A 25,813-nucleotide genomic window follows, 5' to 3' on the forward strand; every position below is an offset into this window, starting at 1 on the left:
TTTTAATGCACCATCTCCAAAACCACATTTCCTTTAAATATTTAAAGGAAATTATCCTATTATGTCATAAAAAGACTGTAAAAGGATACATTCAGAAAGCCTTTTTATCTTATCACATTAAAATTTTAATAATTAAATAAAACAATAATTAAAATAATTAAATAAAACAATAATTAAAATAATTAAATAAAACAATTTATTTTGCTATTTCAAAAGTTTTATTTGTTTTTAATGATCTGTGAAATTAATATTTTAACTTTTTTATTTTAGCCTGTTTTTCAGTAGTTAATAAGGATACATTTATTTTTTTATTCTCAATAAATTTGAATCATGCATTACTGAGATACAATTTTAATGTGGTTATATTGAAAAATATATTATGATTTATTTTTAATATTGTTTTAATCATATATGAAATTTAATTATAAGCTAAATTTCTTATTTTTCTGAAAATCAGAAAGAAAATCTTTTAAATTAAAAAAAAGTTATTTGAATTGAAAAAAAAAATTTTTAATTTTTTTTATAAAAAGGCAGAAAATTATAAATTTTGATAATTGTTTTGAAAACGCTTTTAAAATATCCATAAACTTAAAATTTAAGTTTGGTAAATCATTATCTGAATATAAAAATAATTAGTTATTTTTTCAGAAAAATTATCTGAATAAATAATTATCTGAATATATGAAGTTATCTGAATATGTAATTATCTGAAATTATCTGAATATAAAAGTATTTAACTAAATTTCTTATTTTTTTAAAAATCAGAAGAAAAATTGTTTTAAATTTAAAAAAAAAAACGATTTAAATTTAAAAAAATATTTTGATTTTTTTTTATAAGAAGGGGGGAAATCATAAATTCTGGTAATTGTTTTGAAAAAGCTTTTAAAATATCCGTAAACTTAAAATTTAAATTTGGTAAAATTATTGTCTGAATCTAGAAATAATTTGAAATTGTATTGCTTTCAATATTCCACGAAAATGAGATTGTATTACTGAGTGAAATACGACTTAATTTTAAAACCCAACAATGGGGTATCACATTAATATTTTTTAAAAAAAAAAAATTTTTAAAACATTTTTTTAAATAAAAATTATGGTGTACTATAAAACTGTAATAAAGGTTATGAAATCAAATTAGAATTTCTTTTTCTTTGCTTTCTGTAACTATAATAAAATTCAGAGCTCTGCGCGATCCGGAAATTGAAGGTCCAGAAGTTTCGAGAAATCTGCAATAACATTTACGTATAAAATTTTTTGTATATTTTACTTAAAATTATTAAAACTAGAATTTATATTTGGCACCTCTTAGCATGTGATTAGAAATAAAAGTAAACGTATACATAATTATTCATTTAAATTATGCTGTATATAATTTATTTAGAATTTCATGTCTTGAAAATATCAATTATTTAAATTTATGAAGACATTAATTTTTTGAAATGTGTCATTCATGATTTTACTCAAGAAATGTTCAAGATTTTTGAGTTGAGCTCACAATCACCCCTGAAGATTAAATAGTAACTTAAAAATGGATTTTTTTTTTCAACCTCTGGCATCAAGATTTTATTTAATTATTTTAATTAAATTCTGAAATTTTATTGGATCCTATTTTTATTCCCTGTTTGTTCACATAGTTGTAATAACAGAATTCTTGTTTTTTGAACATACTGAGAGAGTCTTCATTATTTTTTCTTGTTAGGTGTCTCAACTAGGGAAAACAGTGTGTTTGAGTGGATTTATTGGCTTGGATGTTCCAAAACCGATGGGCCCCCTGTGGATTCTTGGAGATGTTTTTATTGGGCGTTATTACACAGAGTTTGACCAAGGAAACAGTAGAGTTGGTTTTGCTGACACTGTTTAGTAATAGCAATTATCTGTATTAGCATTTATTTTGTCTTTATGTATCTCTCATATATTCTGAGATTACTTAATAAATATGTTAAACATTTTATTTTGCCTGTGAGATCACTCATCTAACTTAACTGATTGTAGAGTGAGAAAAATGTTTTACAGTCCTTATTTTTTATGTGATTAAAAGATAATACAATGAAACCTTAGCAGCGATCTGCACTCTTCACTTACGACCTTCAGAAGCGACCTACTCTCTGTTCCTCAGTAAAATAGTCTTTGATGGACCTTGGTTGTTCTTAGAGGTTATCTCCATTGACTTCAAAATTGTTATCGAAGGCACGTCATTTTAGTTGGTGTCATTTCCTTGGTACGGAAATACCAATTCTGTACATATTTGCTGAAGTGCATGCTCATTTTTGCACAATAGTAAGGTAAAGTCATTTTTGTGTTAAATGTAATCCACCTCTTCTTCCTTTCTTAGAAGAATCTCTGTCTAATGTTTAACTTCTGGCACTTGATTTACACCAACTTGCAATTCATATCTGGAAATTAAATTCTTTTTATTAATTCAAATTCACTTTATTTTTAAATAATTTTCCCTTTTTTTTTTATTGTTGCTTAATACGAAAGTTGTAAGATTTAGAGCTTCACAGCATACCACAATGGCAACTCTAATTTTTTTCTTTTTGATTTTTTGTAAAAAATGAAGACTGGAAGTGTTCTAAATTTCCAATCGGAAATCAAACTGGTTTTATGTGAATAATTTTTTCACCAGTTAATCAACGCACTTCAAATAGCATTTCTTTTTTTTTTCCTGCTTAACTATTAATTTGTGACAATGTGCATAATTTTCTTCTTCATTTTAGGCAAGGATTATTGCAATAAGCGCGCGTTATCAATTGAACTATACTTGGTGCATAGCGTTTTTAAAAAGTGCTTAATTTTTCCTTTTCGAAAAGGGAATGTCTATTTTCGCCATGTATTATGTGAAAGCATGCTTTTCACATTCTTCTATAGAACGTTTTCACAATTCATTCAACAGCAATCTATTTCCGCATACCGTCGGTTAACGTATGACGTATTATCACTTTGCGTGTTTGACGAAGAACTTGTGAGTTCGCATGCGCGTCAACTGGAATTGGATCTGTGAGATTATTGCACTCTCGTGTGCAACTCTGCTGCATTTTGCAAGATATTCTCCATTTCAGGTTTCGTTTTCCACCCTTTGATATCGAACCGAAAAATCTCTCGAGCATTTTATAATGGCTAACATAATCAAGAAAAGAGTTCTCTGTCAGAAACTAGTTATTTTATCATGATCATGTAAAGTCTTTGAAAATTATTTTGCGTTTTTTAATGTATATAATGCTTTAAAATATTTTTTGAGTGTTTAAAAAGTATTTAAAAGGTTTTTGTTGAGAGATTTGGCCTACGCATCCTGCTATAATAAAAGTTAAAACATGCTATACTTACTGTTCTCCTTCCTGAAGTGTGTCCGGAATACTTTTTCCTTTTGTTTCGGGCAAGAGAAAAACCAAAAGACCCCCACTAATGGCTAAAAGACCATGGACCACGTCCGGTACCCAAGGATACGTCGCCCTACCCTGGAAAGGAACAATTGTCCAATGAACACTATTTCTTTCTCAAACATCAGAATTCAAAGAAATTCCATTCTGTATGCAAAACTCTTTTCAATCGCTCTTTGTAACAGTATTGTCCCGCGTTAATTCGGGTACGTCTATATTGCAAATACTAATTATCCCGAGAAAACTCGAGCGTTGCGGAATGTGTCTGTATGTTTTGTTTTATCACGTTTTGACTCGGCCGGAAGCGGAAAAAAAAAAATTTAATGCTCAAAATAATCTGTTGTAATTGGAAGTTTAATGAATTTCGTTGTTGGATTGTGGGACTGCACACGTGTTTTGTGCGATTGTATATACGATGGTTGCTGAATTCATGTTTAGAAAAAGAAAGTTTAAAAAAATGGCGTATCACTTCACTGGTGTTTGGAAAGTATCACTTTGTGTTGTTTTAAGATCTATCATACAAAGACTCATATTTAACGTTTTTCATTTGCCCGAGATAATTTGGGATAGTAAACTGATGGTAAATTAGATGTTTCTTACACATAAAAAATTAAAATGTCAACTTAAAACTTGTGTATTATGTTTTGCTTTTAGTTCCTTGTATTTATCAATGAAATAAAAATACGTATTTGCTTTTTTCTTCTTTTTTTTAAAAAAAAAAATTGGCAAAGGACGCGGTTAATATTAATTTAAAAAAGAAATGTATTTTAGTATAATTATAGAAAGATTGAAGTAATAGCAAAGCTTAGCACAGCGACAAACTTGTGGGACTTTTTAGGACTAAGTTACTGTAGAAACTAAAATCCACTGCGCTAGGCATTGGGCATTATTTTATAACAGCCGTTGAACAGTTGTCCCAATTTTGGGTAATCGACTACCAATGTTCAACTCCGTAGCCTCGTCATTTTGAATCTAATCCAGAAGACAAAGGAACTCCTAAATGAACTCATCATCATCATATCTGGCTAGACAGCCCTTCCTTTGAATTCGAATCCACTTCTCTCTACTTTTGACACTTGTTCGCCAGTTTTTCTCCTTTAGAGTAAGGAAATCAGTCTCAACTAAATCCAGCCATCTCAGCCTGGGTCTACCTCTTTTCCTGTTCGTTAGGGGTTTGTGTAATAGGATTTTCTTTAAATTTGAGTCATCATTCCTTCTGAAAATGTGAGCCGCCCAGTTCATTCGATTTATTTTTATGAATTTCACAATATCTGGCTCCCTGTAGATTTTATACAGTTCAGTATTATATTGTCTTCTCCAGGAATTATTTATTTTTTATCCCACCAAGGATGGCCCTCAAAACTTTTCTCTCAAAAATGGCAATTTTATTTTCACCAGCTTGAGTTAGGTTCCAGGTCTCAGAGCCATAGGTAAGTATTGGCCTAATTAATGCTTTATAGAGTAAAAGTTTTGTATTTTTTGATAAAAGAGAGGATTTGAAAAAACGTTTTAGACCATGAAAAGCTTTATTTGAACAAATTAGACGACTCCGAATCTCATTGTCTATGTTATTGTCGGCAGTAACTATTGAACCAAGGTAAGAAAAATTCTGAACAGTCTGAAGCCTGTGGGAACCAATCTCCAGATAGGATTCACTAGAATTTAATTTAGCAAGTACAGGCATGTATTTGGTCTTATCGCTATTAATGATTAGTCCCATATCCCTAGCAGCAAGCTCCAAAGAAAGGAAAGCTTTTTTTAATGCAGGAACAGTTCTTGCAATGATGTCTAAATCATCCGCATACGCCAATATCCTAGATGAAGTATTGGGAGAAATTTGTCTTTGTGGAAGACTTTTTGATGGAACCAACTTGCATTTGTGTTACATGGAGAGGAAAACCTCCCACAGTTAGCCTGGCGGCAAGGGATTCGAACCCGGTTCACCAAATTGGAATGTGAAAGCTCTATCCCCATCACGGCTGTAGCATTATGTATTGAAAAATTTTTGTAGCATTATTAAGGATTTAAAATGTCCTGCCCCCCCCCCCTTATAATTAGGTTAATCGTGAAAGATTCTGACCCGTCGCTGCTAAAGATTTTCCCTTCAGGAGGGGAGGAGATTTAGGTTCGCATCGGCAGCTGCTGACCGAGTGGTGCGGCGTTGCAACATTGTTAAATAATATTTTTTGGAGAAAAAAAATTTATTTTATACGTTAAATCTGTAAGTAATTTAAAGTATGTTTTTTTTTAAAAAAAAAAAAGACTAAGTCATTTAATAGCATCCGTAATTTGGTTCGGTTTAAAATTAAACAGAGGTATTTTGCTGGTGTAGTTTCCATTATAGATGTTTTTGATCGAATGAATGATAAACGTTGATTGTAAGGGCGTTTTTCCCTCTGTATGTCACCAAATTTTTAAAAATAAACTTACGAGAACGCAAACTATAATAATAAACACCTTGCTCAATATTGGATGTAAATAAGTTATCATGTAAGGCAAATGAAGCTGAAGATAATGAAAAGAGAAAAAAAAAATTTTACTGTATACCATGTAGACTAAATTTTCCGGAGTTAAAGCATATAATTTTTTAAAAAAAATAAAATAAATGTTACTTTAAGGGTTATCAATTACCAGTTCTTTAACGAAGGGAGCCATTATGGATCCTATTCTAGCCATCATGGAACTTGAACCTATGGCCACATTTCTAACCACCGTCGGAAAGATTTCGGTGGTGTAAAGGTAAAGAAGGCCAAAGGAAGAAGTGACACAAAATTTACCAGCCATTGCCAGGCTTGTTCTTACCCAAGGCATGCCTAAAAAAAGGATTCAGTATAAGATTTATTGACAAGATTGTGTTAGAAGATATTCTACCTTATTTATATGCTATCCAAACCCTGTAGGGAACACTCTAGCACATCCTATTATATTGACATGCTATTAAGGAACTATAATTGATTGTAATTCAGTTATTTTAGGAATATTTATGACTGTTTATTTCCTGACAAAAGGATAGCGTTTTTAATAGATATGTTACATTGTTTAAAATTTTTAAAAAAGAAAAAAGTAAAAAGCTCTTTTTACTAACAAAAAAATTAGCTGAGTATCTATATCCTTTTATATTTAAAGATCTCTAGTTAATACATGGATTATGTCGCAGACCTTTTATTGGGTCGGATGCTACTAACCATAAACTCAACTGATTCGATACATCATTTACAGTCAGGGATTCCACTTTTTTGCAATCTAAGTATGGATTGTTCTGGAATCCATCTTTAATATTATTCAAATGAAACTGAAAATTGCTCTTCAGTGTAGATAAGCACATTCATTAATAGAATCGAAAAACACTTACTTGGGATTTCTATAGCCATTAAAATACAGGCGATGCCTCCCCCTATCATAAATCCAACAAATGTAGGACGTCGTCCTAGTTTCTTCACTCCCCAGAATAAGAGAGCGTAGGAAGGAAACTCTAGGACACCCGCTAATGTGAAATTAATGTATGGATCACCAGCTAAATCATTTGTGTTGTAAGACATGGCATAGTACATAAATGAGTTCACCATCCTGAAATGTAGAGAATAAAAAATTTTTTTAATAGCTTTGTAATATTTTCAAAATCTTAATCCAATATACATAGCTGCCAACTCAACTGGATTTTTCTGGTCTACTGGTTTAATATAAATTCTCCTGGTTTTTGTACATTTTAGAAAATTCCATAAAACTGAGTGAGATTCCTGAAAAATCCCTATTGAAATAGAATTTTTGCACAAATTATTATTTGCTTGGATATTAAAATAAGTATTATATACGTATTATAAAGCTGGCCTCAGTTATAAAAATTAGTTTGAAATTGTTTTTGTGCTAAAATTTTTAGTTTATTCAGAGCTCCCTTTTTAAATTAATTAAAAAATATTTTAACTATCTTTGATGAATTAAATGCCTCTTGCTATTCAAAATTATCATCATGAAATTTCGTAAAATCTACTGGATTTTTTCCCCATCCATGTTGGCAGCTATGATGCTGTGAATGACCAAAATATTTGTTATATCCGATTTTATATTAATTTATTGGTTGATATATTTATTCGATATATCTGCTGAGGATGTTTTATTACATTTGGTAATGGATACTAATTGAAATTAAAAATATACTAAAAGCTGAATGGATAAAGAAAATGTATTTATTTGTTACGACAGATATTATTGACAGAAATGACATTTTGGCATCTTGATAATTGGTATGGTTTTACTCTTATGTAGGTACGGTACAGTGTGCAAAATTAAAAAGATATCACCCTGAATAACTTTCGTTCTAATGGTCGAATTTTCACGTACTAAGTGTCAATCTTAATAGTTCAAGGGGAAGCGAGGGTCAACTTCTTAATTTATACTATTTTGGAATAAATGAGTTTTATAATTGTATCAAAAATTTTTTAATTTGCTGATGTCGAAAAATCCAAATATGCGCGTTGAGCCGCGATGGCTCAGGGGATAGAGCGTTCGCCTTCCAATGAGGTGAACCGGGTTCAAATCGCACCAATGGCTGGTCGATACGAATTCCGCATCCGGCTTGCACCGACCACAGTGCTGACGTGAAATATCCTCAGTGGTAGACGGTTCATGGGTTAGAGTTCCCTTGCCGTCAGGCTAACCGTGGGAGGTTCTCGTGGTCTTCCTCTCCTCGTAACGCAAATGCGGTTTAGTTCCATCACAAAGTCCTCTATGAAAGCAAAATTTTCCCAATATTTAATCCATGAGTTCCCTTGTCTTCTGGATTGGTCCAAAATGACTAGGATACGGATTTGATTACAGTGATCGTAAACCCAAACAATTGAGCCGGCTGTTCAACGACGGTTATTAAATAAAAGAAAAAAGAAATTGCGCGTTAAATCTGCCGCGTCTCAATGTCCTCCATGTTCCCATAACAAATCGATACCTCTGGGGGTACTGGTCCGGAAGTTCCCTTGTCTTCTGGGTTGACTCAAAATGACTAGGCTGCGGAGTTGATTATAGTGGTCGTCAACCCAAAATTGGGTCGGCTGTTCATCGACGGATATATATAAAATGAAATAAAAAATTATATTTTTGTATCTGATTTCATAATTGTCGTTTGCACTAACTCATCAACCACCTATTCAACTCGGAATCACTGAGATTCATATTAGCACGTCCGACCATCAAAGTGAGAGCACAAGTCTATTATATTTTTCACATTATATGCTAAAAAGTGAAAGAAAATTATCACTTGTGAACCACTCTCAATAATAATTACAATCCTTCACATCAAATGAAGAGAAGAAAATAACGCTCTCGAAATTCTGAAATCTATTTCATTGTAGGAGACCCTTGTAGCTTGAACCTGAAATTAAACGCCTTCCTTAATTGTGATGCTTCAAACTTCACTAACGATTTTATTTTTTTAGTTCTCTGCAATAATGATTCGCAATTTTCCCAATATGTATACTTTTTTCTCTTCGTTCAAATTTTTTTTTAAAAAAATATAATGTATATGAAGGTCGTTCCTTAGAGAACAACGTTTTGCTCACCATAAATAGAACATGCATAAGATTCTACTTCTAAGCCTGGGTGTTTTGAATAAATCCAAAAGAGATTTCTGCTTCTCCTAAAATGTAGAATTAGTTTAAATATACATAAAAAAAATTCTAAAGACAAACTTTAAACAGTCAAATGAATTTATTAGTATAAAACTAATATTTCTGTTCATTTTAACCGAAACTCTCATTTATTCCTTGTGGTATTTTTCCATATACTTGTGGTGTTTTTAGGAATGCTGGTGCACACTTCAATACAGAAAATAAAAATTTTAACCCCTCGTTTTTATAAAGTAGTGTGAGAGTAACGATCCATAAAGTCATCTTTTTCCTCACTATATATATATATCATAATAAATAAATACAAAAAGGACTTCATATTTATTTTCTTTTTTTTTTCGTGATATTTTTACTTAATATTTCTATTTTATTTGTTGTAAATTATTTGGAGTGCTCCACACACTATTGTATTGATATATTTTGCTTTGGCTATATTGATACAATATTAGAAAGCTCTCCTTTTTGCGGATATAATCGTGCGAGCTGATGATGAAATTATATCTTTTATTTTCCGGATTTTTATTTTTCACTTTTTTTCGGTTTTTAACTTTTCATTCTTTTTTATTTTCTCCCCTTTTTACATAGTTCTGTGGGGCCGGGATAGCCTGGTTGGTAGGGCACTGGGCCTATGTCCAAGTGGTCGTGGGTTCGATCCCTGCCGGCCGAAGACTCCCCGTGTAGTAAATGGTGACTGATGCACGTTAAATCAGTCGAGTCTCAAAGTCCTCCATGCTCCCGTAATAAATCAATACCTCTAGGGGTACTGAATTGGAGATGGATCGTTCTCTGATTCAGGTCAAAATTACGATCTGTGGATGCATGAATGGGTCCACCCTATGAACGGGTGTGACGTATGGATGTGGCAGAAGTCGAATTCTTGGCCATACATGGCGCCACTGGAAAACAAGAACAATCGCCCCCCCCCCTCTGCCTTAATGGCATACGTCAACAACAAAATAATTCTGTAATTTTTTCCATGTTTTCTCTACATTTCGAACTTATATATATATATATATATATATATATATATATATATATATTATTTTATTATTTTTTAGATATTTTGTCTCGAGTTTTTTTAAAATAACGTGCCTTTTGTTGACCCATATTGTTACGAATTTGTAAATGTGTGTATAATTTTGCGAATATTTTTTTATTTTTATGAGGGTTAATATTTCAGTTTAGACAGTTCCATTAGAAAATTGTTTCATTTTAACATAATTTAGATGGAATGTACAGCTTGATGTATTTCGTATGGTAGATTCGGTGTAGCGACATTTTTGCCAACTTAGCGATCATCTTGGCAATACTTGGCGACCCTTTCGGCGATAAAATGATAACTCTGGAAAATTCGAGTTTCAAAGTGATAGGGCCATGATACGCGAGAATCGTGTCGAAAGTTAGAGCGTCTGCTTGTGACAGCATTCGTGTTCTGATTTAGAAGAGTCTTTAATGAGTTTATTGAATTGTGGCGTTGCGGTCTGAAATGCAAAGTCCGAACTACGAATCTCTGACGTTGGACTATGTAGCTTGCAGCCGGTAATTGACGTAAACCTCATACCTGAATGGAGATATGGCGAAATCAGTAAAACAGTATGTTTTGGATATAACTTGTCCGCATCCTCACAGCTTGCTCCCCGTCGGTTCTAGCTAGCAATCCGGCTTGTTCTCGCCGGTTACCTTTTCGCAGTTTTTTTCTATGCTGCCTCAATGTTAAAGTGGTTAAGTTTTATATATGTTGAAATGTTTTAGTTAAATTTACAAGTTTCCTAAATGTTAATAAAGATAGTTATTTATTTAAACTTAGTGTTATTCATGAAGAGACCTATAATCTGTTCTCAGGAACATTTTCATGTGGGAGACATTCCTAGAGTTAGATTTCTTTTTAGAGTTTAAGTGGGGACTCTAACAAAGATACCAAACAACCCCACAAGTGGTGACCCGGTCTGAATCAGAGAATATGTGGAATTATGGATTACTATTTTTTTTGAACGTGGCTGACCTACCTGGTACGCAGTGAGTAGTTACTTCCTGGTTAATGTTTCTCTTTTTCAGAGCTGTGCATTGTGCCATTTTTATAGGTTTTAATGTTTCTATACACTAGGGCAATTTAAATTTTAACGTATTGAATTTAATTAAATTCTCATGGGCTTGTAAACAATTGAGTTAAGCCATACAATTTGATTTTGAATTCATAAAGTACAATGTAAAATTGAATTAATGCTTTCGTAAACTATTCATACTTTTTCTTGAATAATGTACTAGTTTTTAATACTCTAACAAAGATACCAAGCAACCCCACAGAATTTTCTGTAGTTTCAAAGTCTGTGTGTACTACACAGTTATTTGAGCTGTACTATAAAATAGCTGTATTTTCCGAAAGTTTCTGATCATAAATATCTCTAATCGAAACGAACCCCTGTGCTCGGTGCAGTCTATCTACCATACCTCTTTGTTTCTTACGAGACAACTTACTATTGAAATCAACATTCAGTATTATCAATAAACGATAGCTCTATGACACTCCTGTGTGCTGTTTTAATATGAAATATGTTTATAATGACAATTCTGTTTGCTACCACGAATAATTGAGATCATGAAACATGTAAAGAAGGAATACGAATTAAGGATTAATTAAATAAATTTTATTGATTATACCCATAATACCTGGTGGCCGCATTTCATTCCATAATTCCAAATTAGGGACAATTTTCAAATGAAACTATTCATATGGAATTTTCCGTATCAATAATATTTCGTTTATTTACCAATAATGAACTACAAAACTTTTTATGTAGGAATCTAATTATTTTTGAATGTATCCTATATTTATTGTTTAATAAAATGGCATGATTACCAGTGAATGACTCTGAAAGTGATCGAAATCCGTGATTTTCAGTTTGTATTCTTTTCTATTCATTTTAGCCGCCCTCCTCAGAATGCGATCCAGTTTTTCCACTTTTCCCTGCATCAACAACCACCTCGGAGATTCCGGAAGAACGCTGAAAGAGATCATCCAATTCCAATATAATACTCGGCAATTATTTTATTATAAAAGCTAACTGAATGCTCCGTAAGGGGTGGGAAAAAATTGAGTTATCAATAAATCAGTATTAAAATAACACTACAAAATCGCGCACTAAACTGAAAGATATATACCAACACAATCAATAAAGATAAAATAATTTCAATTATATATATACAGAAAGAAACGAAAAAATTAAGAAAAACAATTTTTTTAAGTTTTTTTAGTGCAATTCCCACTATTGTATGGATATACGTTTTGCTTTGGCTATATTGATACAATATTAGAAAGCACTCCTTTTTGCTGATATAATCGTGTGAGCTGACAAAAAGGTTACATCTTTTAATTTCCAGATTTTATTTTCTTCCTTTTTTTCGGATTTTTATTATTTTTTTATTTTTCCTTTTTTCATTGTTCTGTAATTTTTTCTTTTTTTTTCCATACATTTAGAACTTACGCTAAAGAGAAATCCAAACCATTAAAACGTGACAGAGGGGTTCGAATCCCAGTTGAAGACATTTTCGAGAAAGATTCTACCCACCACATCAACTAGGCTTCTATGAAAGAACAATACATCTGAAAGAAAAGCCCTTAGAAGAAATTCACAGGAAAATAAACTTTTCATTTTTGTAACCCTCTAAACAAGACAAAAAAAAAAACGTTTCTATGCATTTAAATAAAAACTAACGTCATTTAATAAAAATTCTTGTTTTCTCTCTTGTGTGTGGGTTTTTATTTTTACGCACATACATTTTTCAGAGGAGTGTTACAAATAAATAAATCAATGTTGTTTCTTTATATTCAATAAAAATAGAATGTTTTACAAGTAAGGTACACATAAAGTAGAGAGCCATGGATGCATTTAAGTTTAAATATAATTACTTACAAGAAGGCCAAAGCGATTGGTAATATTGGAATTGCCATTGCTAATTGGAACCAGAACCAGTGCCTGAAGAGATAGGCCACTCCGGCTAGTGAAGCAAAGCCAACTGACCAGCCTAGCTGCACTCCTATTCCAACGATCTCCCGGTCCCTTTCTCCGATGACCTCCATCACTGCAATAAAGATTTTTTTCAAATTACTCTAGGTAATACAACAATTTGAAAATGGAATGTTTGCTTCCCTTCCCCGTTATTTCGGCAAATCTTTTTTCCCCTCCATTTTAGCTTATTACAAATTCTTACTGAAAACCGGGATAGCTGGTGCGTAGGGCACTGGACCCATGCCCAAGAGTTCGTTGATTCGATCCCAGCCAGCCGAAGACTCCCCGTGTAGTCAATGGTGACTGATGCACGTTAAATCAGTCGAGTCACAAAGTGCTCCATGTTCCAGTACTGATCCAGGCGTTTCCTTGTCTTCTGGATTGGTTCAAAATTACAATGCTACGGCATTGAACTTTAGTAATCGTAAACCCAAAATTGGGTCTGCTGTTCAACGAAGGACGTAAAAAAAAAGGAAAAATTCTTACTGAAACGTACTGGCGTGAGGGAAAAGTAAGATTTGCCGTAACCATGGTAACGGAGAGAGGAAGAGTGGGAACTTCTATTCTATTTAAAAAGATAGTGTGTGACATTTTTTTTTCGTCGCTTAGTAAAATGCATAAGATGAATTGAGCTGTCTGAACTACTGTGACAGCATTTTCTTTTATGTGGTATTTTTTCAGACAGAGAAAAGTTTTACCCTATTAACCTACGTGTCACATATACACTTAATGTAATGTGACAATTTAATTTCTAATTTTACGTAAGCCTTTAATTTTTCTTTAAACGTTATTCCTTTTCTCAATTCAGCAATTTTTTTTAACTTTCCTGTCGACCTTTCTCATGGTCATTGCGGTCATCGCACTTCCTGTGGGGAAAGTCAACCAACCCCTCTATTCACGCCTTTCTTTTTCTTTTAATTTTAGGGGGCTAACTAACCAATCTCTTTCCTTTAAACTTCAAACTCTCCGCCTCTTTAAATTTTAATTGGCCATAACTTTTCTGGTCTACCACCAGTTAAGGAATTTTTTTAAGTCTTTTTTAATACATTCTCTCTCTCGAGCCTTCGGGCAGGTTACCTTTTTTTCTCCGAGATGCGGTCCGTATCAAGGGAATTTTTGTTTTATTTCGTTTTCTCAGCCAGCCTATAATTTAAATTAAATCTGTGAAATTAATTTCTGTAATTTTAATAGCTTCATTTTTACCCTTAGTTTTTTTTACATTAAAGACCCTCTCGAATTTAAGCTTTCTAGCTATGAATATCTTTTCTATAGTTAAATTTCTCGTTTTATTTATTTTAATCTTATGCATGACACCTCCTATCTCTTTAATCTCTTTTCATCCATTTCTGTTAAATGGCATTCCTAATGTTAATTGTGTTATCCAATTTTCCACTTAATATTATGAGAGTTGTATCGAAATAAATGTTCACGGTCGTTAAAATTAATGTGTTCATCTCTTCATTTGCTGTTCTCGTCAAATTCTACTGTATGTGGTGGGTGAGTTTGTGACTCTGTTTTGGGCTCTTTTTCTATATTGGAAACATCAGCTTATTCCATTTATCTTAAATGTGAAATTGTATCTGGATATAGCATGACTTTATCGTTTTTATCTTTAATATCTAACCTATTTTAGTTTCGCCCTTTTTCCAAATTTGGTGATGCCAATTTCATCCAATTTGTTCAAACCTCACACTTTTTGTTCCTTTGAACCTATTGGGTTATTGTTATCCCACAAATGCATTGTACAACCACTTTCATTAACGATCACGCTCCCCTTAATTTAATTTAATTACCTTTTATACATTTCGGCTTTAATTTATTTATCATGACATTTCAATCATTTAACTATTTTTTATCATGACTATATCCAAATACAAGTACTTTACCAATGATTTCAACCCGTCTATCAATTTTATTACATAAATAACTTTACTTTTATGCGCACCAAATAACACAATTTAATTAAACTCTTACACTACGGAATATGTTCTATTAAACCTCATTACCAAATTGTAATTATTTTCAAAACTTTGAAAATTCTTACCACCTAAACATTTGGCAACTCACTTCAATAAAACACATTTCAGTGTATAAAGTGAAACAATAAAATTTTCAATAATATTAATGAGTTATTTAATAATTAATGATCAGAAGAGATAAAATATTCCAGTTTGTAAAATACCTTCAAAAACAGTTCAGGTTTTAGGTCAGTTTGATCAAAAATTAACGTACGTTAAAAAAACAATAAAGCGAAAAATGTTCTTATTTGCCATTATGGAGGAGTTTTGCTGCTATAGCCTGATTTAGAAAGTAATTCTAAAATTATTTTTTATCGAAAAAAAAAAATTTTTAATGAACTTTATATTTTATTTATTAGCTTGCTTTATCATTTTATTTAAATATTTTGTTTAATTATGAAAAAGACTGATGTGGCAATTAAAAATAAGAAACTGAAATTTCAGAAGAAGAGGGAGAAGATAGTGTTTCTAACCATAGCACAAAATTGTTTTTTTTTTTTAATGAACTTTATATTTTATTTATTTGCTCGCTTTATCATTTTATTTAAATATTTTGTTTAATTATGAAAAAGACTGATGTGGCAATTAAAAATAAGAAACTGAAATTTCAGAAGAAGAGGGAGAAGATAGTGTTTCTGACCATAGCACAAAATTGTTTTTTTTTTTTTTAATGAACTTTATATTTTATTTATTAGCTTGCTTTATCATTTTATTTAAATATTTTGTTTAATTATGAAAAAGACTGATGTGGCAATTAAAAATAAGAAACTGAAATTTCAGAAGAAAAGAGAGAAGATAGTGTTTCTGACCATAGCACAAAATTGTTTTTTTAAAAAAAAAAAATGTCAGAAGGAAGAAGAAGAAAAAAAAAAAATAAGCGTCCCATTTCAACGCGTATTAAACTGAAAAATACTCACACAAAACGTAACCCGTTGTTGTTAGTCCTGTTCTTCCAAAAGCTTGAAAGAAACGAAAAACGACGAACATTAAATAAGAAGTTGAAAATAAAGATAAAAACATGCTCGCCACTGTGATCACATAGCAAATCAATAAGACAGGAAAACGTCCGATCCTATTACAAAAGTCAGAAAGAAAAAAAAAACATTTTAATAAAAGTAACTGTAATGGAATATTATATACACTTTCTGGCCAAAAGAATCAAGACACCCAGTGCACATAATTATATGTTGGGGCCCCATTTATGCTCAAAATTGGAACATCATAGGTCCTATATGAACATGCACCAAGGAACCCATATTGGGATGTCTAGAATTTTTAATATGAGTTCTATATAGGGCCTATATTGGCTGAATATAAAATATCGGGAGAATCTGACGATTCTGTATGGGACGGATATGGTTGTAAAGCAACAGGTGAATCGGACTAGGGCCAATATCGGAAAAATGACGGCTCTTTGAACCTTTATTGAGCCAAGATTCGTGAATGTGGATCCAATAAGGGTTATTTTGCTGCTAGGGTAATATGAAGTTGTCTTTTGCATCGCTGACAGCCTCCATTTTTTTTACCAGTTTTTGATAAGACTTCCATTACAGCTGATGTGAGGATTTGGCTGACTACGTCATCTGCTGTCTCATTCGTCCCAAAGGAGTTCTATGGGATTTAGATCTGAGAAGGCCAGTCCAGTGTTTGAACACCCATTTCGTCGAAACGAGTTTGTAGGTGCCGGGATAGCCTGGTGGGTAGGGCACTGCAGCCATGTCCGAGAGGTCGTGGGTTCAATCCCCGCCGGCCGAAGACTCCTTGTGTAGTAAATGGTGACTGAGGCACGTCACAAAGTCCTCCATGTTCCTATAACACATCAATACCGCCGGGGGTAAGGATCCTGGAGTTCTTCTGGATCGGGCTCAAAATGACAAGGAGTTGAACATCGGTCAACCCAGAATTGGGTCGGCGGTTATAAAACCAAATTAAAACCAAGTTTGAATGGAGCAGTTATCCTACCGGAAGAGAAATGGACCGAAATATTGCCATAAGAGTGCAGCATTGTCCACATCTCAGAAGCACAGGAGCTAACGGACCAAAGCACGAGAATCACCACACACACATGCACCTGGTGTCGTTTTGTCCAAATAGTGTCTTACGGGTTCCTTAAAGAAGCGAAACCAAAAATATGTCATTGCAAATTTCTCAGATATTTCCTGTGTACAATACATAAAATGACCACTTCAATAGATAGCGTTTGAGCTTCAGGTAAACCCGACAAACTAAGAGGTAGAAAATCTCTCTCTATTTAACAGTAATTATTAGCGATACTGGGAATTATAGGAATATTGTCTCACGCGTACTGTGAAGATCAAACAGCGATTTAGGGAAAATCGAAATGCTTTTGGAAAAATCTTTCAATTATTGAAATCTCTTATGACTACTTTTCCTTCATTTTTTAAGGGCCGTACGAATGCTGACAATTACATATTACGTCATGCATCATTTACATTAGATATTTTTCATTACAAATAGAACAATCCAATTAAAACCTGCTTCATATTATGAATCACTATTATTCAAAAAAACTCAATTTCAAATGAAATTAAGTTTTTTTTTTTTTATATTATAATAAATTGGATTTAGACATGAAACGTCTGAACCATGCATAAATGGCTAAAAATCCTTACAAAAAATCTGTTCGCATTCATTTATCTATATAGTTATTATTTATGTCAAAACAAAACATTTTTTCACGTTGAATTCATTTTGGTACCTATCCGTATATGAAGTCCCATATGAAGCATGGCGAAAAATCTCCAAACTTCGTCATCAGTACGTCGGTAAAAAGTACGCCCGTATTTCCGTTTCGTACTCTACTGACTGAAAAGTACCTCAATTTGGTCGAATTTTTTTATGATACGATTTTAGTTTACATCAAAACTATAATTTTAAGGTTTATGTACTTTCCGAGGAAAGTAGAATCACTTTCTGCTGGTATTCGCAAAGAAAAAAAGTATGTTGTCAATCGAACTTGTTTCATTTGTATTTTGAACATTATTTTATTACAAAGATGTATTTAAAGTGCCGTGATTTTCAATTGCAAAAATGGTATTAGTGGTAATAATATGTAATAAAATGATAATTTAACGGAAAACAACCACTCGCAGGTCAAAAATGATTGCTGATATCAATTTTTATCGTGCAATCTCAAAGAACTAATTTTTTTTTCTCTTGTATAATTTAAATAAATAAAATTGTCTTACCAATCAGAAATCTGTCCAAAGGTAATGACTGAAATTAGAAATCCAACCATGTAAATAGATTTGGCGAGAGATATCAGCCATTCTCTATCGCACACTAAATCCCACTGAAAAATAGAGTCACCATAGTAAATATATATAGAAATACACTCAACATTCTGATCTGACTACAGATCAGAAGTTTGCATGTTCACACCAATGTGGAGAGATCGTCTATGAAAACCAACATAGAATCAATGTGAATTTGTAGAGTTGTTGAAACTGATAAAAAGAACAGATAATAAAGACACTTTTAATTACTAGATTTGTGTTTGCCTCATCGTGGCTGGAGGGTATAGAGCCACCAATCCCGTATTATCCAGCTAAAATCAGCAGGCACAAGAGGTGCTCCAGTCTTTTTGACCAACTGTCATTCCCTTCTTCATGTTCGAGGGGGTTACCTCCTTCTAACATATATTCTAAACATTTAAATAGGCCGGGATAGCCTGGTGGGTAGGAAGCTGGACTAACGTTTGTGAGAACGTGAGTTCGAATACAGACGGCCGAAGACTCCCCGTGTAGTAAATGGTGACTGGTGCACGTTAAATCTATCGGGTCATAAAGTCCTCCATGTTCCCCTAACAAATCAATAAATCTGGGGGGAGGGTACTGAATTGGAGATGGATCGTTCCTTGGTTCAGTTCGAGATGGATCGTTCCCTGGAATGAATGGATGTATGAATGAGTACACCCTATAAACGGGTGTGACGTATGGGCGTGGAAGAGGTCAACTTCTTATCCATAGTAGGCACCAGCACCTCCTCAGCCTTAATGGCTGACGACAACAACAACAAATGCTTAAATAACCAAAAATGAATAATAAACATTTCTTTTATATATACATCCTACATACAAGACAATAGTTCATTCATCAAGTAATATACATATAATTTCGGAGGGGCTTTTGTCCCCCAAAACTACGCCACTGTTCAGATGGCTTCTTGGACTTCAGTATTGGGTCGTTCAAAACGTTATTTTATATATATATATATATTGCGCTTACCATTACGCCTAGTGACCTTATTCTTCAAAGTGCCTGAAGAGAACTGCAGCTTATTTGAAGACTATATTGAAAGCCTATATAATAGTTTTTCGACTTTTATCTGTATCCCACCCATAGAAGCTCGTAAGATACTTACTTGGCTGACAATAGTTTCAGAGTTGTCGTATATCCACTCTGAACATGGCATAGTATCATTTGCTGTCACACATTCTTCTGTTGAATTGACGCACCGGAAGGGAACATTCGGTGCTAAGAATGTGATGGAAAGATTCTGCCACACGCCGATCACGCTGATGTAAAACACAGATCCGAAGATGAGTTTTTGCCAACGACCGAAGCTTCCTGTTATTTCTGTTATCATCGTGCCTGTGAAACCAAGTTTGTAAAATGGTGAGTATTTCCGACCACAATAATGAATGAAACGCGGAAACTGCGAATTTAATAATTGCAGGTGAACAAACATTTCATTGAAGAATAATGCTTTCCTTTCATGTCTCACAGCGTCTATAAAAGTGAGTGACATGGGTGTGTAGCTACATTAAAATATTTTATTTACTACAAGCTGAATACCCATTTACAGCAATGGAGAGAATTAAACAATCAGTATTGAAACACTGCACAATTCACAGTCAACAAACCCCTTTAGAGTGAACTTTAGTCGAAGTTACGTCGACTTCACTATATCCGTACTGCTAATAATTTTAACTAATGGTTCCAAACTATGACACATTATTCAAATAAATGACCCATAAAATGAAATACAAAAAGGACTGAAAAATAATACGTAGTATCAAGAAATGTATTAACTTCGTCTTAAATTAAATTATTAATCTTTAGCTGATGAGCAATCAGATATGGAAACAATTCCAGGATAATTTTTCCTGAATTTACGTCATTCCGCTTTTTTATCATGTCTAATCAGCCATTCGAGCACATAAAAGTAGTTTCCCTTAGCAAATTCATCGGCTTTGACTCGATACATTTGTCCAGATACTGGAAGGGTTTCTTTGAATGCTGAACCCATTCAATAATGAAGCAAACAATGTTTGGTGCTACATTCCATGCTATAGATGATTTTTAAAATCGGTATGTGTATTTATTTTGAGGAAGAAATTTCAAAATGATCACAAAAAAATGAAGAAAATCATACTATCCAACTTCCTCTCTTTTTTTTGGTTCACTATATCCACAAAAAATAACCTTATACATGTGTAGCAAGGAGAGAACATTTTATTCACTATAAACAGTGCTCACTATAGCCGGGTTTGACTGTATTAAGATAAAATAAGTTCAATTTTTTTTTTCTTTTCTTATATTACTGTTTTTTGGCCCTGCGGATGGATTTACGTTATTAGATGAACCCATTTTAAACCAAACAGAAAGTTTACAAAATATGGCATTATTTTCATTGAAACATCCTTAAGTTGCCTTCATTAAGACTCAAAAGAAAGCATTTTATTTAAGAAATAAAAAGGTGCGTAGATAGCAGAGTTGGTCGTCGATTACAACTCAATTACTTGTAATCACGATTACAAGTAATAGCCATTACAAGTAATCAAAATTTTTGATTACAGAGTAGAACAAACATGTAATCGATTACATTTTTCAATTACAGTAATCAATTACTTGTAATCATGATTACAAATTTTGATTACAACTGTAATCGTGATTACAATACTCGGTTACAGCAATCAATTACTTGTAATCATGATTACAAACATTTATAATTTTGATTACAACTGTAATCGTGATTACAACTGTAATCGTGATTACGAAACCAATAACTGTAATCAATTACTTGCAATCGTGATTATAAGTAATCATAATGTACGATTACATGTAGTCATGATTACATGTAATTTGATTACATATAATCATGTAATCTAAATACACGATTACAAGACTATTGTATTCTTATGAAGAATTATATTTTACAGTAGATAGTATAATGTTTCTTATAATGATACATTTTGTACGTATTTGTATACGTACAAATGATTGTAACTAAAATGTATGTACATATGATTTTATCTAGTGCATATGTACAGACATTTTAGTAACACAAACATGTACATACACTTATATTGTAAGCATAGAATATATGTACGTATGTATATATCTAATAATTACGTATGTATGTGCAAACAATGTACACTTGTACATTTATACACAATGAATATATGCATTTTATGCAAATACTTGTGTATGTAAAATGTATATCTATGTTTATGTACTCATGTATATACAAGTACTTGTTGTTTGTACAAACATACATACATTGTCTGTACAATGTATGTCCCATTCATGCATGCAATTTATTAATAAACAGTATAATATCTGTATACATGTACAATATAGGTATATATGTAGTATGTACAATATATGTATGTATACATGTACATGATATGCATGTCCAATATATGGATGTACATACACACAATATGTTCATGCTCAATGTATGTATCCAAATATGCATAATACATTTGTGTACGATTGTACGTACATTGGGAGTATTTATATTTTACATATATATGCATACATACATTCGACATGCATATATTGTACAGATGTACATACAGGCATTCGACATGCATAACGTATGCACATACACACATTTGAGATGCATATATGGTACAGATGTATATACTTATAGTGTACAGATGTATATTCATATAATGTACATATGATGTAATGAACATATAATGTTCATATATAAACATATGTGTGTGCATATACAGTACATATGTGCATAAATATATTGAACATAATTCTTTCGTACAGATTTTACATGTGTACATGCATGCTTTCCCAATCTATGCATATGTGCAATGTATATATGTCCAATGAATGCATCCACACATGTACAGTGCACGCATGTTCCATGTATGCATCTCCATATATACTATTTATGCATGAATGTATGTACATACAATGCACATACGTACATACATTACGCGTAGACATATGTACATGTGTACATTACATTTATGTCTAAATATGTGTACAATACAATAAATAAAACGCATGTAAGTTAACTTTTAATGACTCAAGCAAGTTAAAAGACAAAATCAAACGATATTTAAATTTAGTTTTCAGCTTTAATTGTTCTATGTCATTTTAAAATTCCTTGAATAAAAAATTATTTTCAGGTACATTCATGAAATGTTTGACAATACAGATTTAATTTTTTTATAACATAATGCATGGTTCATAGAAATTTTTTAAAGGGCAAAAAAAAAAACATGGTAAATTTTATGTGTGGAAATAATATTTAGAAATTTAAAATAAGATTATCGTTTGCTTTCTAACCATAAAAATCACCAGATTATTATTGACACTAATGCTAATATTTATAATACGTATTAATTGAAGTAAAATAGTACTAATTGATTCTTTACTTTCGTTTATCCCCCCTGTGCGATATTTAGATATAGTAATACTGGTATTTAGATATTTATAGACTTAGATAGACTGGTATTTAGATATAATAAATTATAAAATAATCCACTACATCGCTTATTTCATCTTGTTTCTATTTATTACTCAAACTTCTTTATATTCATTCAAATATTAAGTGATTCCGTTGTTTTCAAAAATTGGAAGTACCATACGACAGAGCCTCATTTGAAGTTTTGAGAATCTATCTCTTTTTATTAGTTTGTATGAATTTTAACATGACATCAATTTTGCTAAATTCAAATTGTTTTTTTTACATAAAAATTATTTTTGTTTATATAAATTCCAACAAAAAGAAACAGTTTTTTTTTAAAAAATTTTCCTCCGGCAAAAAAGAATTTTCTTTTTCGTTATTCTTCGGGAAGATACGAATAAATTTTATAGAAACACAACCATTTTAAAATTTAATAACTCCAAAAATTATTCAGAATTTGTAAGAGCGATATCCAAGAGTGTGAAACATGGTAATTTTTTCTCTGAAATTGGTAGTAAGTATATTACTATGTATATATATATATATATATGGGTGATTCTCACGAAACATGACAATTCGGACCAAAAAATTTCTTCAAATTTAAAGTCTTCAAAATAATCTAAATTTTTTTTTGTATACTTCCTTAGCTACACTTATTAATATCTTATAGACAGCAGCCTAGTTTATGGACAATTGCTCGATAAAAAAAAAAAAAAAAAAAATAGAAATTCACCAAATCTTGAATGCCAGGAAAATGACATATTACCTTAGAAGTTTAATAAACAGTCATTTTAAGTAAATAGTAAGTAACTCAACTTAAGCCTTTATATTAGATGGACCATAAATTGCTTAAATTATTTCTTTTCATCCACTGTAGAAAGAAACAAAAAATTTTTGTTGTTGATATGTACAGAATAAAATTGCGTATAATAATCAATCATTGAATAAATGAATAACTTTGATTACATCCAAGCATATTACAATCATACATAAACTTGGTATTAGGTTAATATTTTCCTTCCCTCTTTACAGTATTAGCTGTTTAAAAGAGTTTCTGGAAACACTTCAATATCCTGGCATTCATAAGCCAGGAAAATGACAGCCAGGATAAAGACAAATTCGCCATTTTATAGCTTATAACTTTACTTCAATTTAATATTTTGGCCGAAGACGTTTATATTCTGCAGAAAACAACAGTATTTCTTAAAATAACTCAGATTAATCTATGTAGTTTTTGTTATTAATGATTTCAAGAAGCCAGGAAAATGACAGCATTAAAACCTACTCACCTTGAAAAATGTTTTGAAATAGATTTTGAACCAGAAAATTGGTTCTTTATTCATGCAACAAGACATGTTCAGATAGGAGGGTATCTAATCAATCTATTAACATAAGATATTGATTCCTGGCGCTATCTATTTTGGTTATAAATCACTAAATAAAAGTAGCCAGGAAAATGACAAATTTTCATGGGACAAACAAATTATTGACAGAAAATTTTTTTTTAAGCGAAGTTTTAGTAAACAATACCCTCTGCGTATATTCTAGAAATGCTTACGTAGGATAAGATAAAAAAAAAGTTAGATTTTAAAAAATGTATGGGAAGTTTTGAAGCTAGTTATTATTGGAAATATTGTTTGAGACGTGCCAGGAAAATGACATTTTATTATTCAATTAAATTTTTTAAGGATACAAAACAGTCAATGCTAGTGCAAAGTCATTTTAAAATGCTAAGAGCAATGCTATTTATTAATTTTTTTTTTAAAAAAAGTTCTTTTAGTATTATAGTATTAGATCTTGGAGCAAGGGACAGTGAATTGTCATGTTTCGTGAGAATCACCCATATATATATATATATATATATATATATATATATATATATATATATATATATATATATATATATATATATATATATATATATATATATATATATATATATATATATATATATATATATATATATATATATATATATATATATATATATATATATATATATATATATATATATATATATATATATATATATATATATATATATATATATATATATATATATATATATATATATATATATATATATATATATATATGAATGAAAATATAAAATGAACGCTGGTCAAGTATTATTAGCATTCTTAATATACAAGGTGAAAAAATAATGAAATGAATTCTTTCTGCTTTAATATAAAGTTTTATACTGAAATGATTCAAATGAAGTAAAGCAAAACTACCTTGTTTTATATAATGCAAAAGGAAAATTTTTTTTACAATCTTAAAATGACAATTTCACTAGTTTAAAAATTTGAAGAAAAAAAAACTGACCTGAATCCCGCATGGTTATCTCTACTCTCTTTTATGTAGCAATGTTAAAGCACAATCGAGGTCATCAACTAGAAAGACAACAAATATCGCATGTGACGACAACTAGGTCAATCATTTACTTTCCGCGCCATTCTTTTTTTTTATTTTTATGAAATGTTTTTTTAAGCATAGGATAATAATTTTTTAGAATTTATAAATTGCAAATGACTATCAAACGGATAAATATCCTGAAATAAATACGAATAAATAAAGGAACTAAATTCCAATTTACTATTTGGAACTATGAGGAATTGTCTCCTTTCAAAGATTAACTTCCTTAGATTTAAACTTTCAGGAGGAAAAAAAATGGTGATATTTACGTATTTTAGGAGAAAGTAAACTCATAAGTTCGATAAAATATTTTCTTTTTAAAAATCAGGTCATTAAATGTAGTTAAATTTTTTAAATTTAATTTTAATGATTGCATATAAAATGATTCATTTATATTTTTAGCCTTTTTTGTATTTTTAGAGTTAACTAGCTGCCTCCAGTGACGATCCGGTCCTCCTAAAGGAGTAAATAAATAGAATTTCAAGTATTTCGAGATTTTAAATCATTCAGCCAAAAATAACGACACTGTATACAATCTCTGGCCAAATTATTGGACGCATTCTAAGATTCTATGTAAAATCTTCATTATCACGTGATACAGCTTTAGTGTTTTTATGTGAATGTTTGCACTTGTTTACGCTAGTGCATAAATGGGTTAGATTATACGATACATAATATAAATTTGACGATTCGATAAATTG

General features: G+C 31.4%; 2 protein-coding genes across 3 annotated transcripts in view; one reads left to right on the forward strand and one right to left on the reverse strand.

The window, feature by feature from the left end:
* The window catches only part of LOC107442437 (lysosomal aspartic protease), a 30,036-nt gene extending 28,085 nt beyond the window's left edge, over positions 1 to 1,951 (forward strand). For both annotated transcript variants that reach the window (XM_016056005.3, XM_016056006.2), the window contains exon 9: positions 1,700 to 1,951. In XM_016056005.3, coding sequence (XP_015911491.1) covers positions 1,700 to 1,861 — 162 coding nt within the window. In that variant the 3' untranslated portion in view covers positions 1,862 to 1,951. The remainder of the gene's footprint in view (positions 1 to 1,699) is intronic.
* Positions 1,874 to 25,092, reverse strand: LOC107442436 (organic cation transporter protein). The gene is made up of 11 exons (XM_087153028.1): positions 25,023 to 25,092; positions 19,401 to 19,630; positions 18,227 to 18,330; positions 15,935 to 16,089; positions 12,904 to 13,072; positions 11,850 to 11,994; positions 8,927 to 9,003; positions 6,730 to 6,944; positions 6,009 to 6,190; positions 3,325 to 3,455; positions 1,874 to 2,393 (listed from the first exon to the last, which is right to left on the reverse strand). The coding sequence occupies exons 1-11, from the start codon at positions 25,033 to 25,035 to the stop codon at positions 2,345 to 2,347; spliced, it is 1,470 nt and encodes a 489-aa protein (XP_087009154.1). The 5' UTR covers positions 25,036 to 25,092; the 3' UTR covers positions 1,874 to 2,344.
* Between the last annotated feature and the right edge of the window lie 721 nt (positions 25,093 to 25,813).

Source organism: Parasteatoda tepidariorum, chromosome 1 (genome assembly GCF_982258835.1).
Source record: "Parasteatoda tepidariorum strain Cologne lab strain chromosome 1, Ptep-v5.0, whole genome shotgun sequence".
NCBI classification, from domain to species: domain Eukaryota; kingdom Metazoa; phylum Arthropoda; class Arachnida; order Araneae; family Theridiidae; genus Parasteatoda; species Parasteatoda tepidariorum.

Bases quoted from the DNA above. Each gene is read 5' to 3' on its own strand.
- LOC107442436 (XM_087153028.1), bottom strand. The intron at 18,331-19,400 runs GTAAGTATCTTA...TCTATTTTTCAG, and splicing joins CTGAAACTATTGTCAGCCAA to TGGGATTTAGTGTGCGATAG. The intron at 3,456-6,008 runs GTAATTGATAAC...GTTCCTTTCCAG, and splicing joins CTCCCTTCGTTAAAGAACTG to GGTAGGGCGACGTATCCTTG.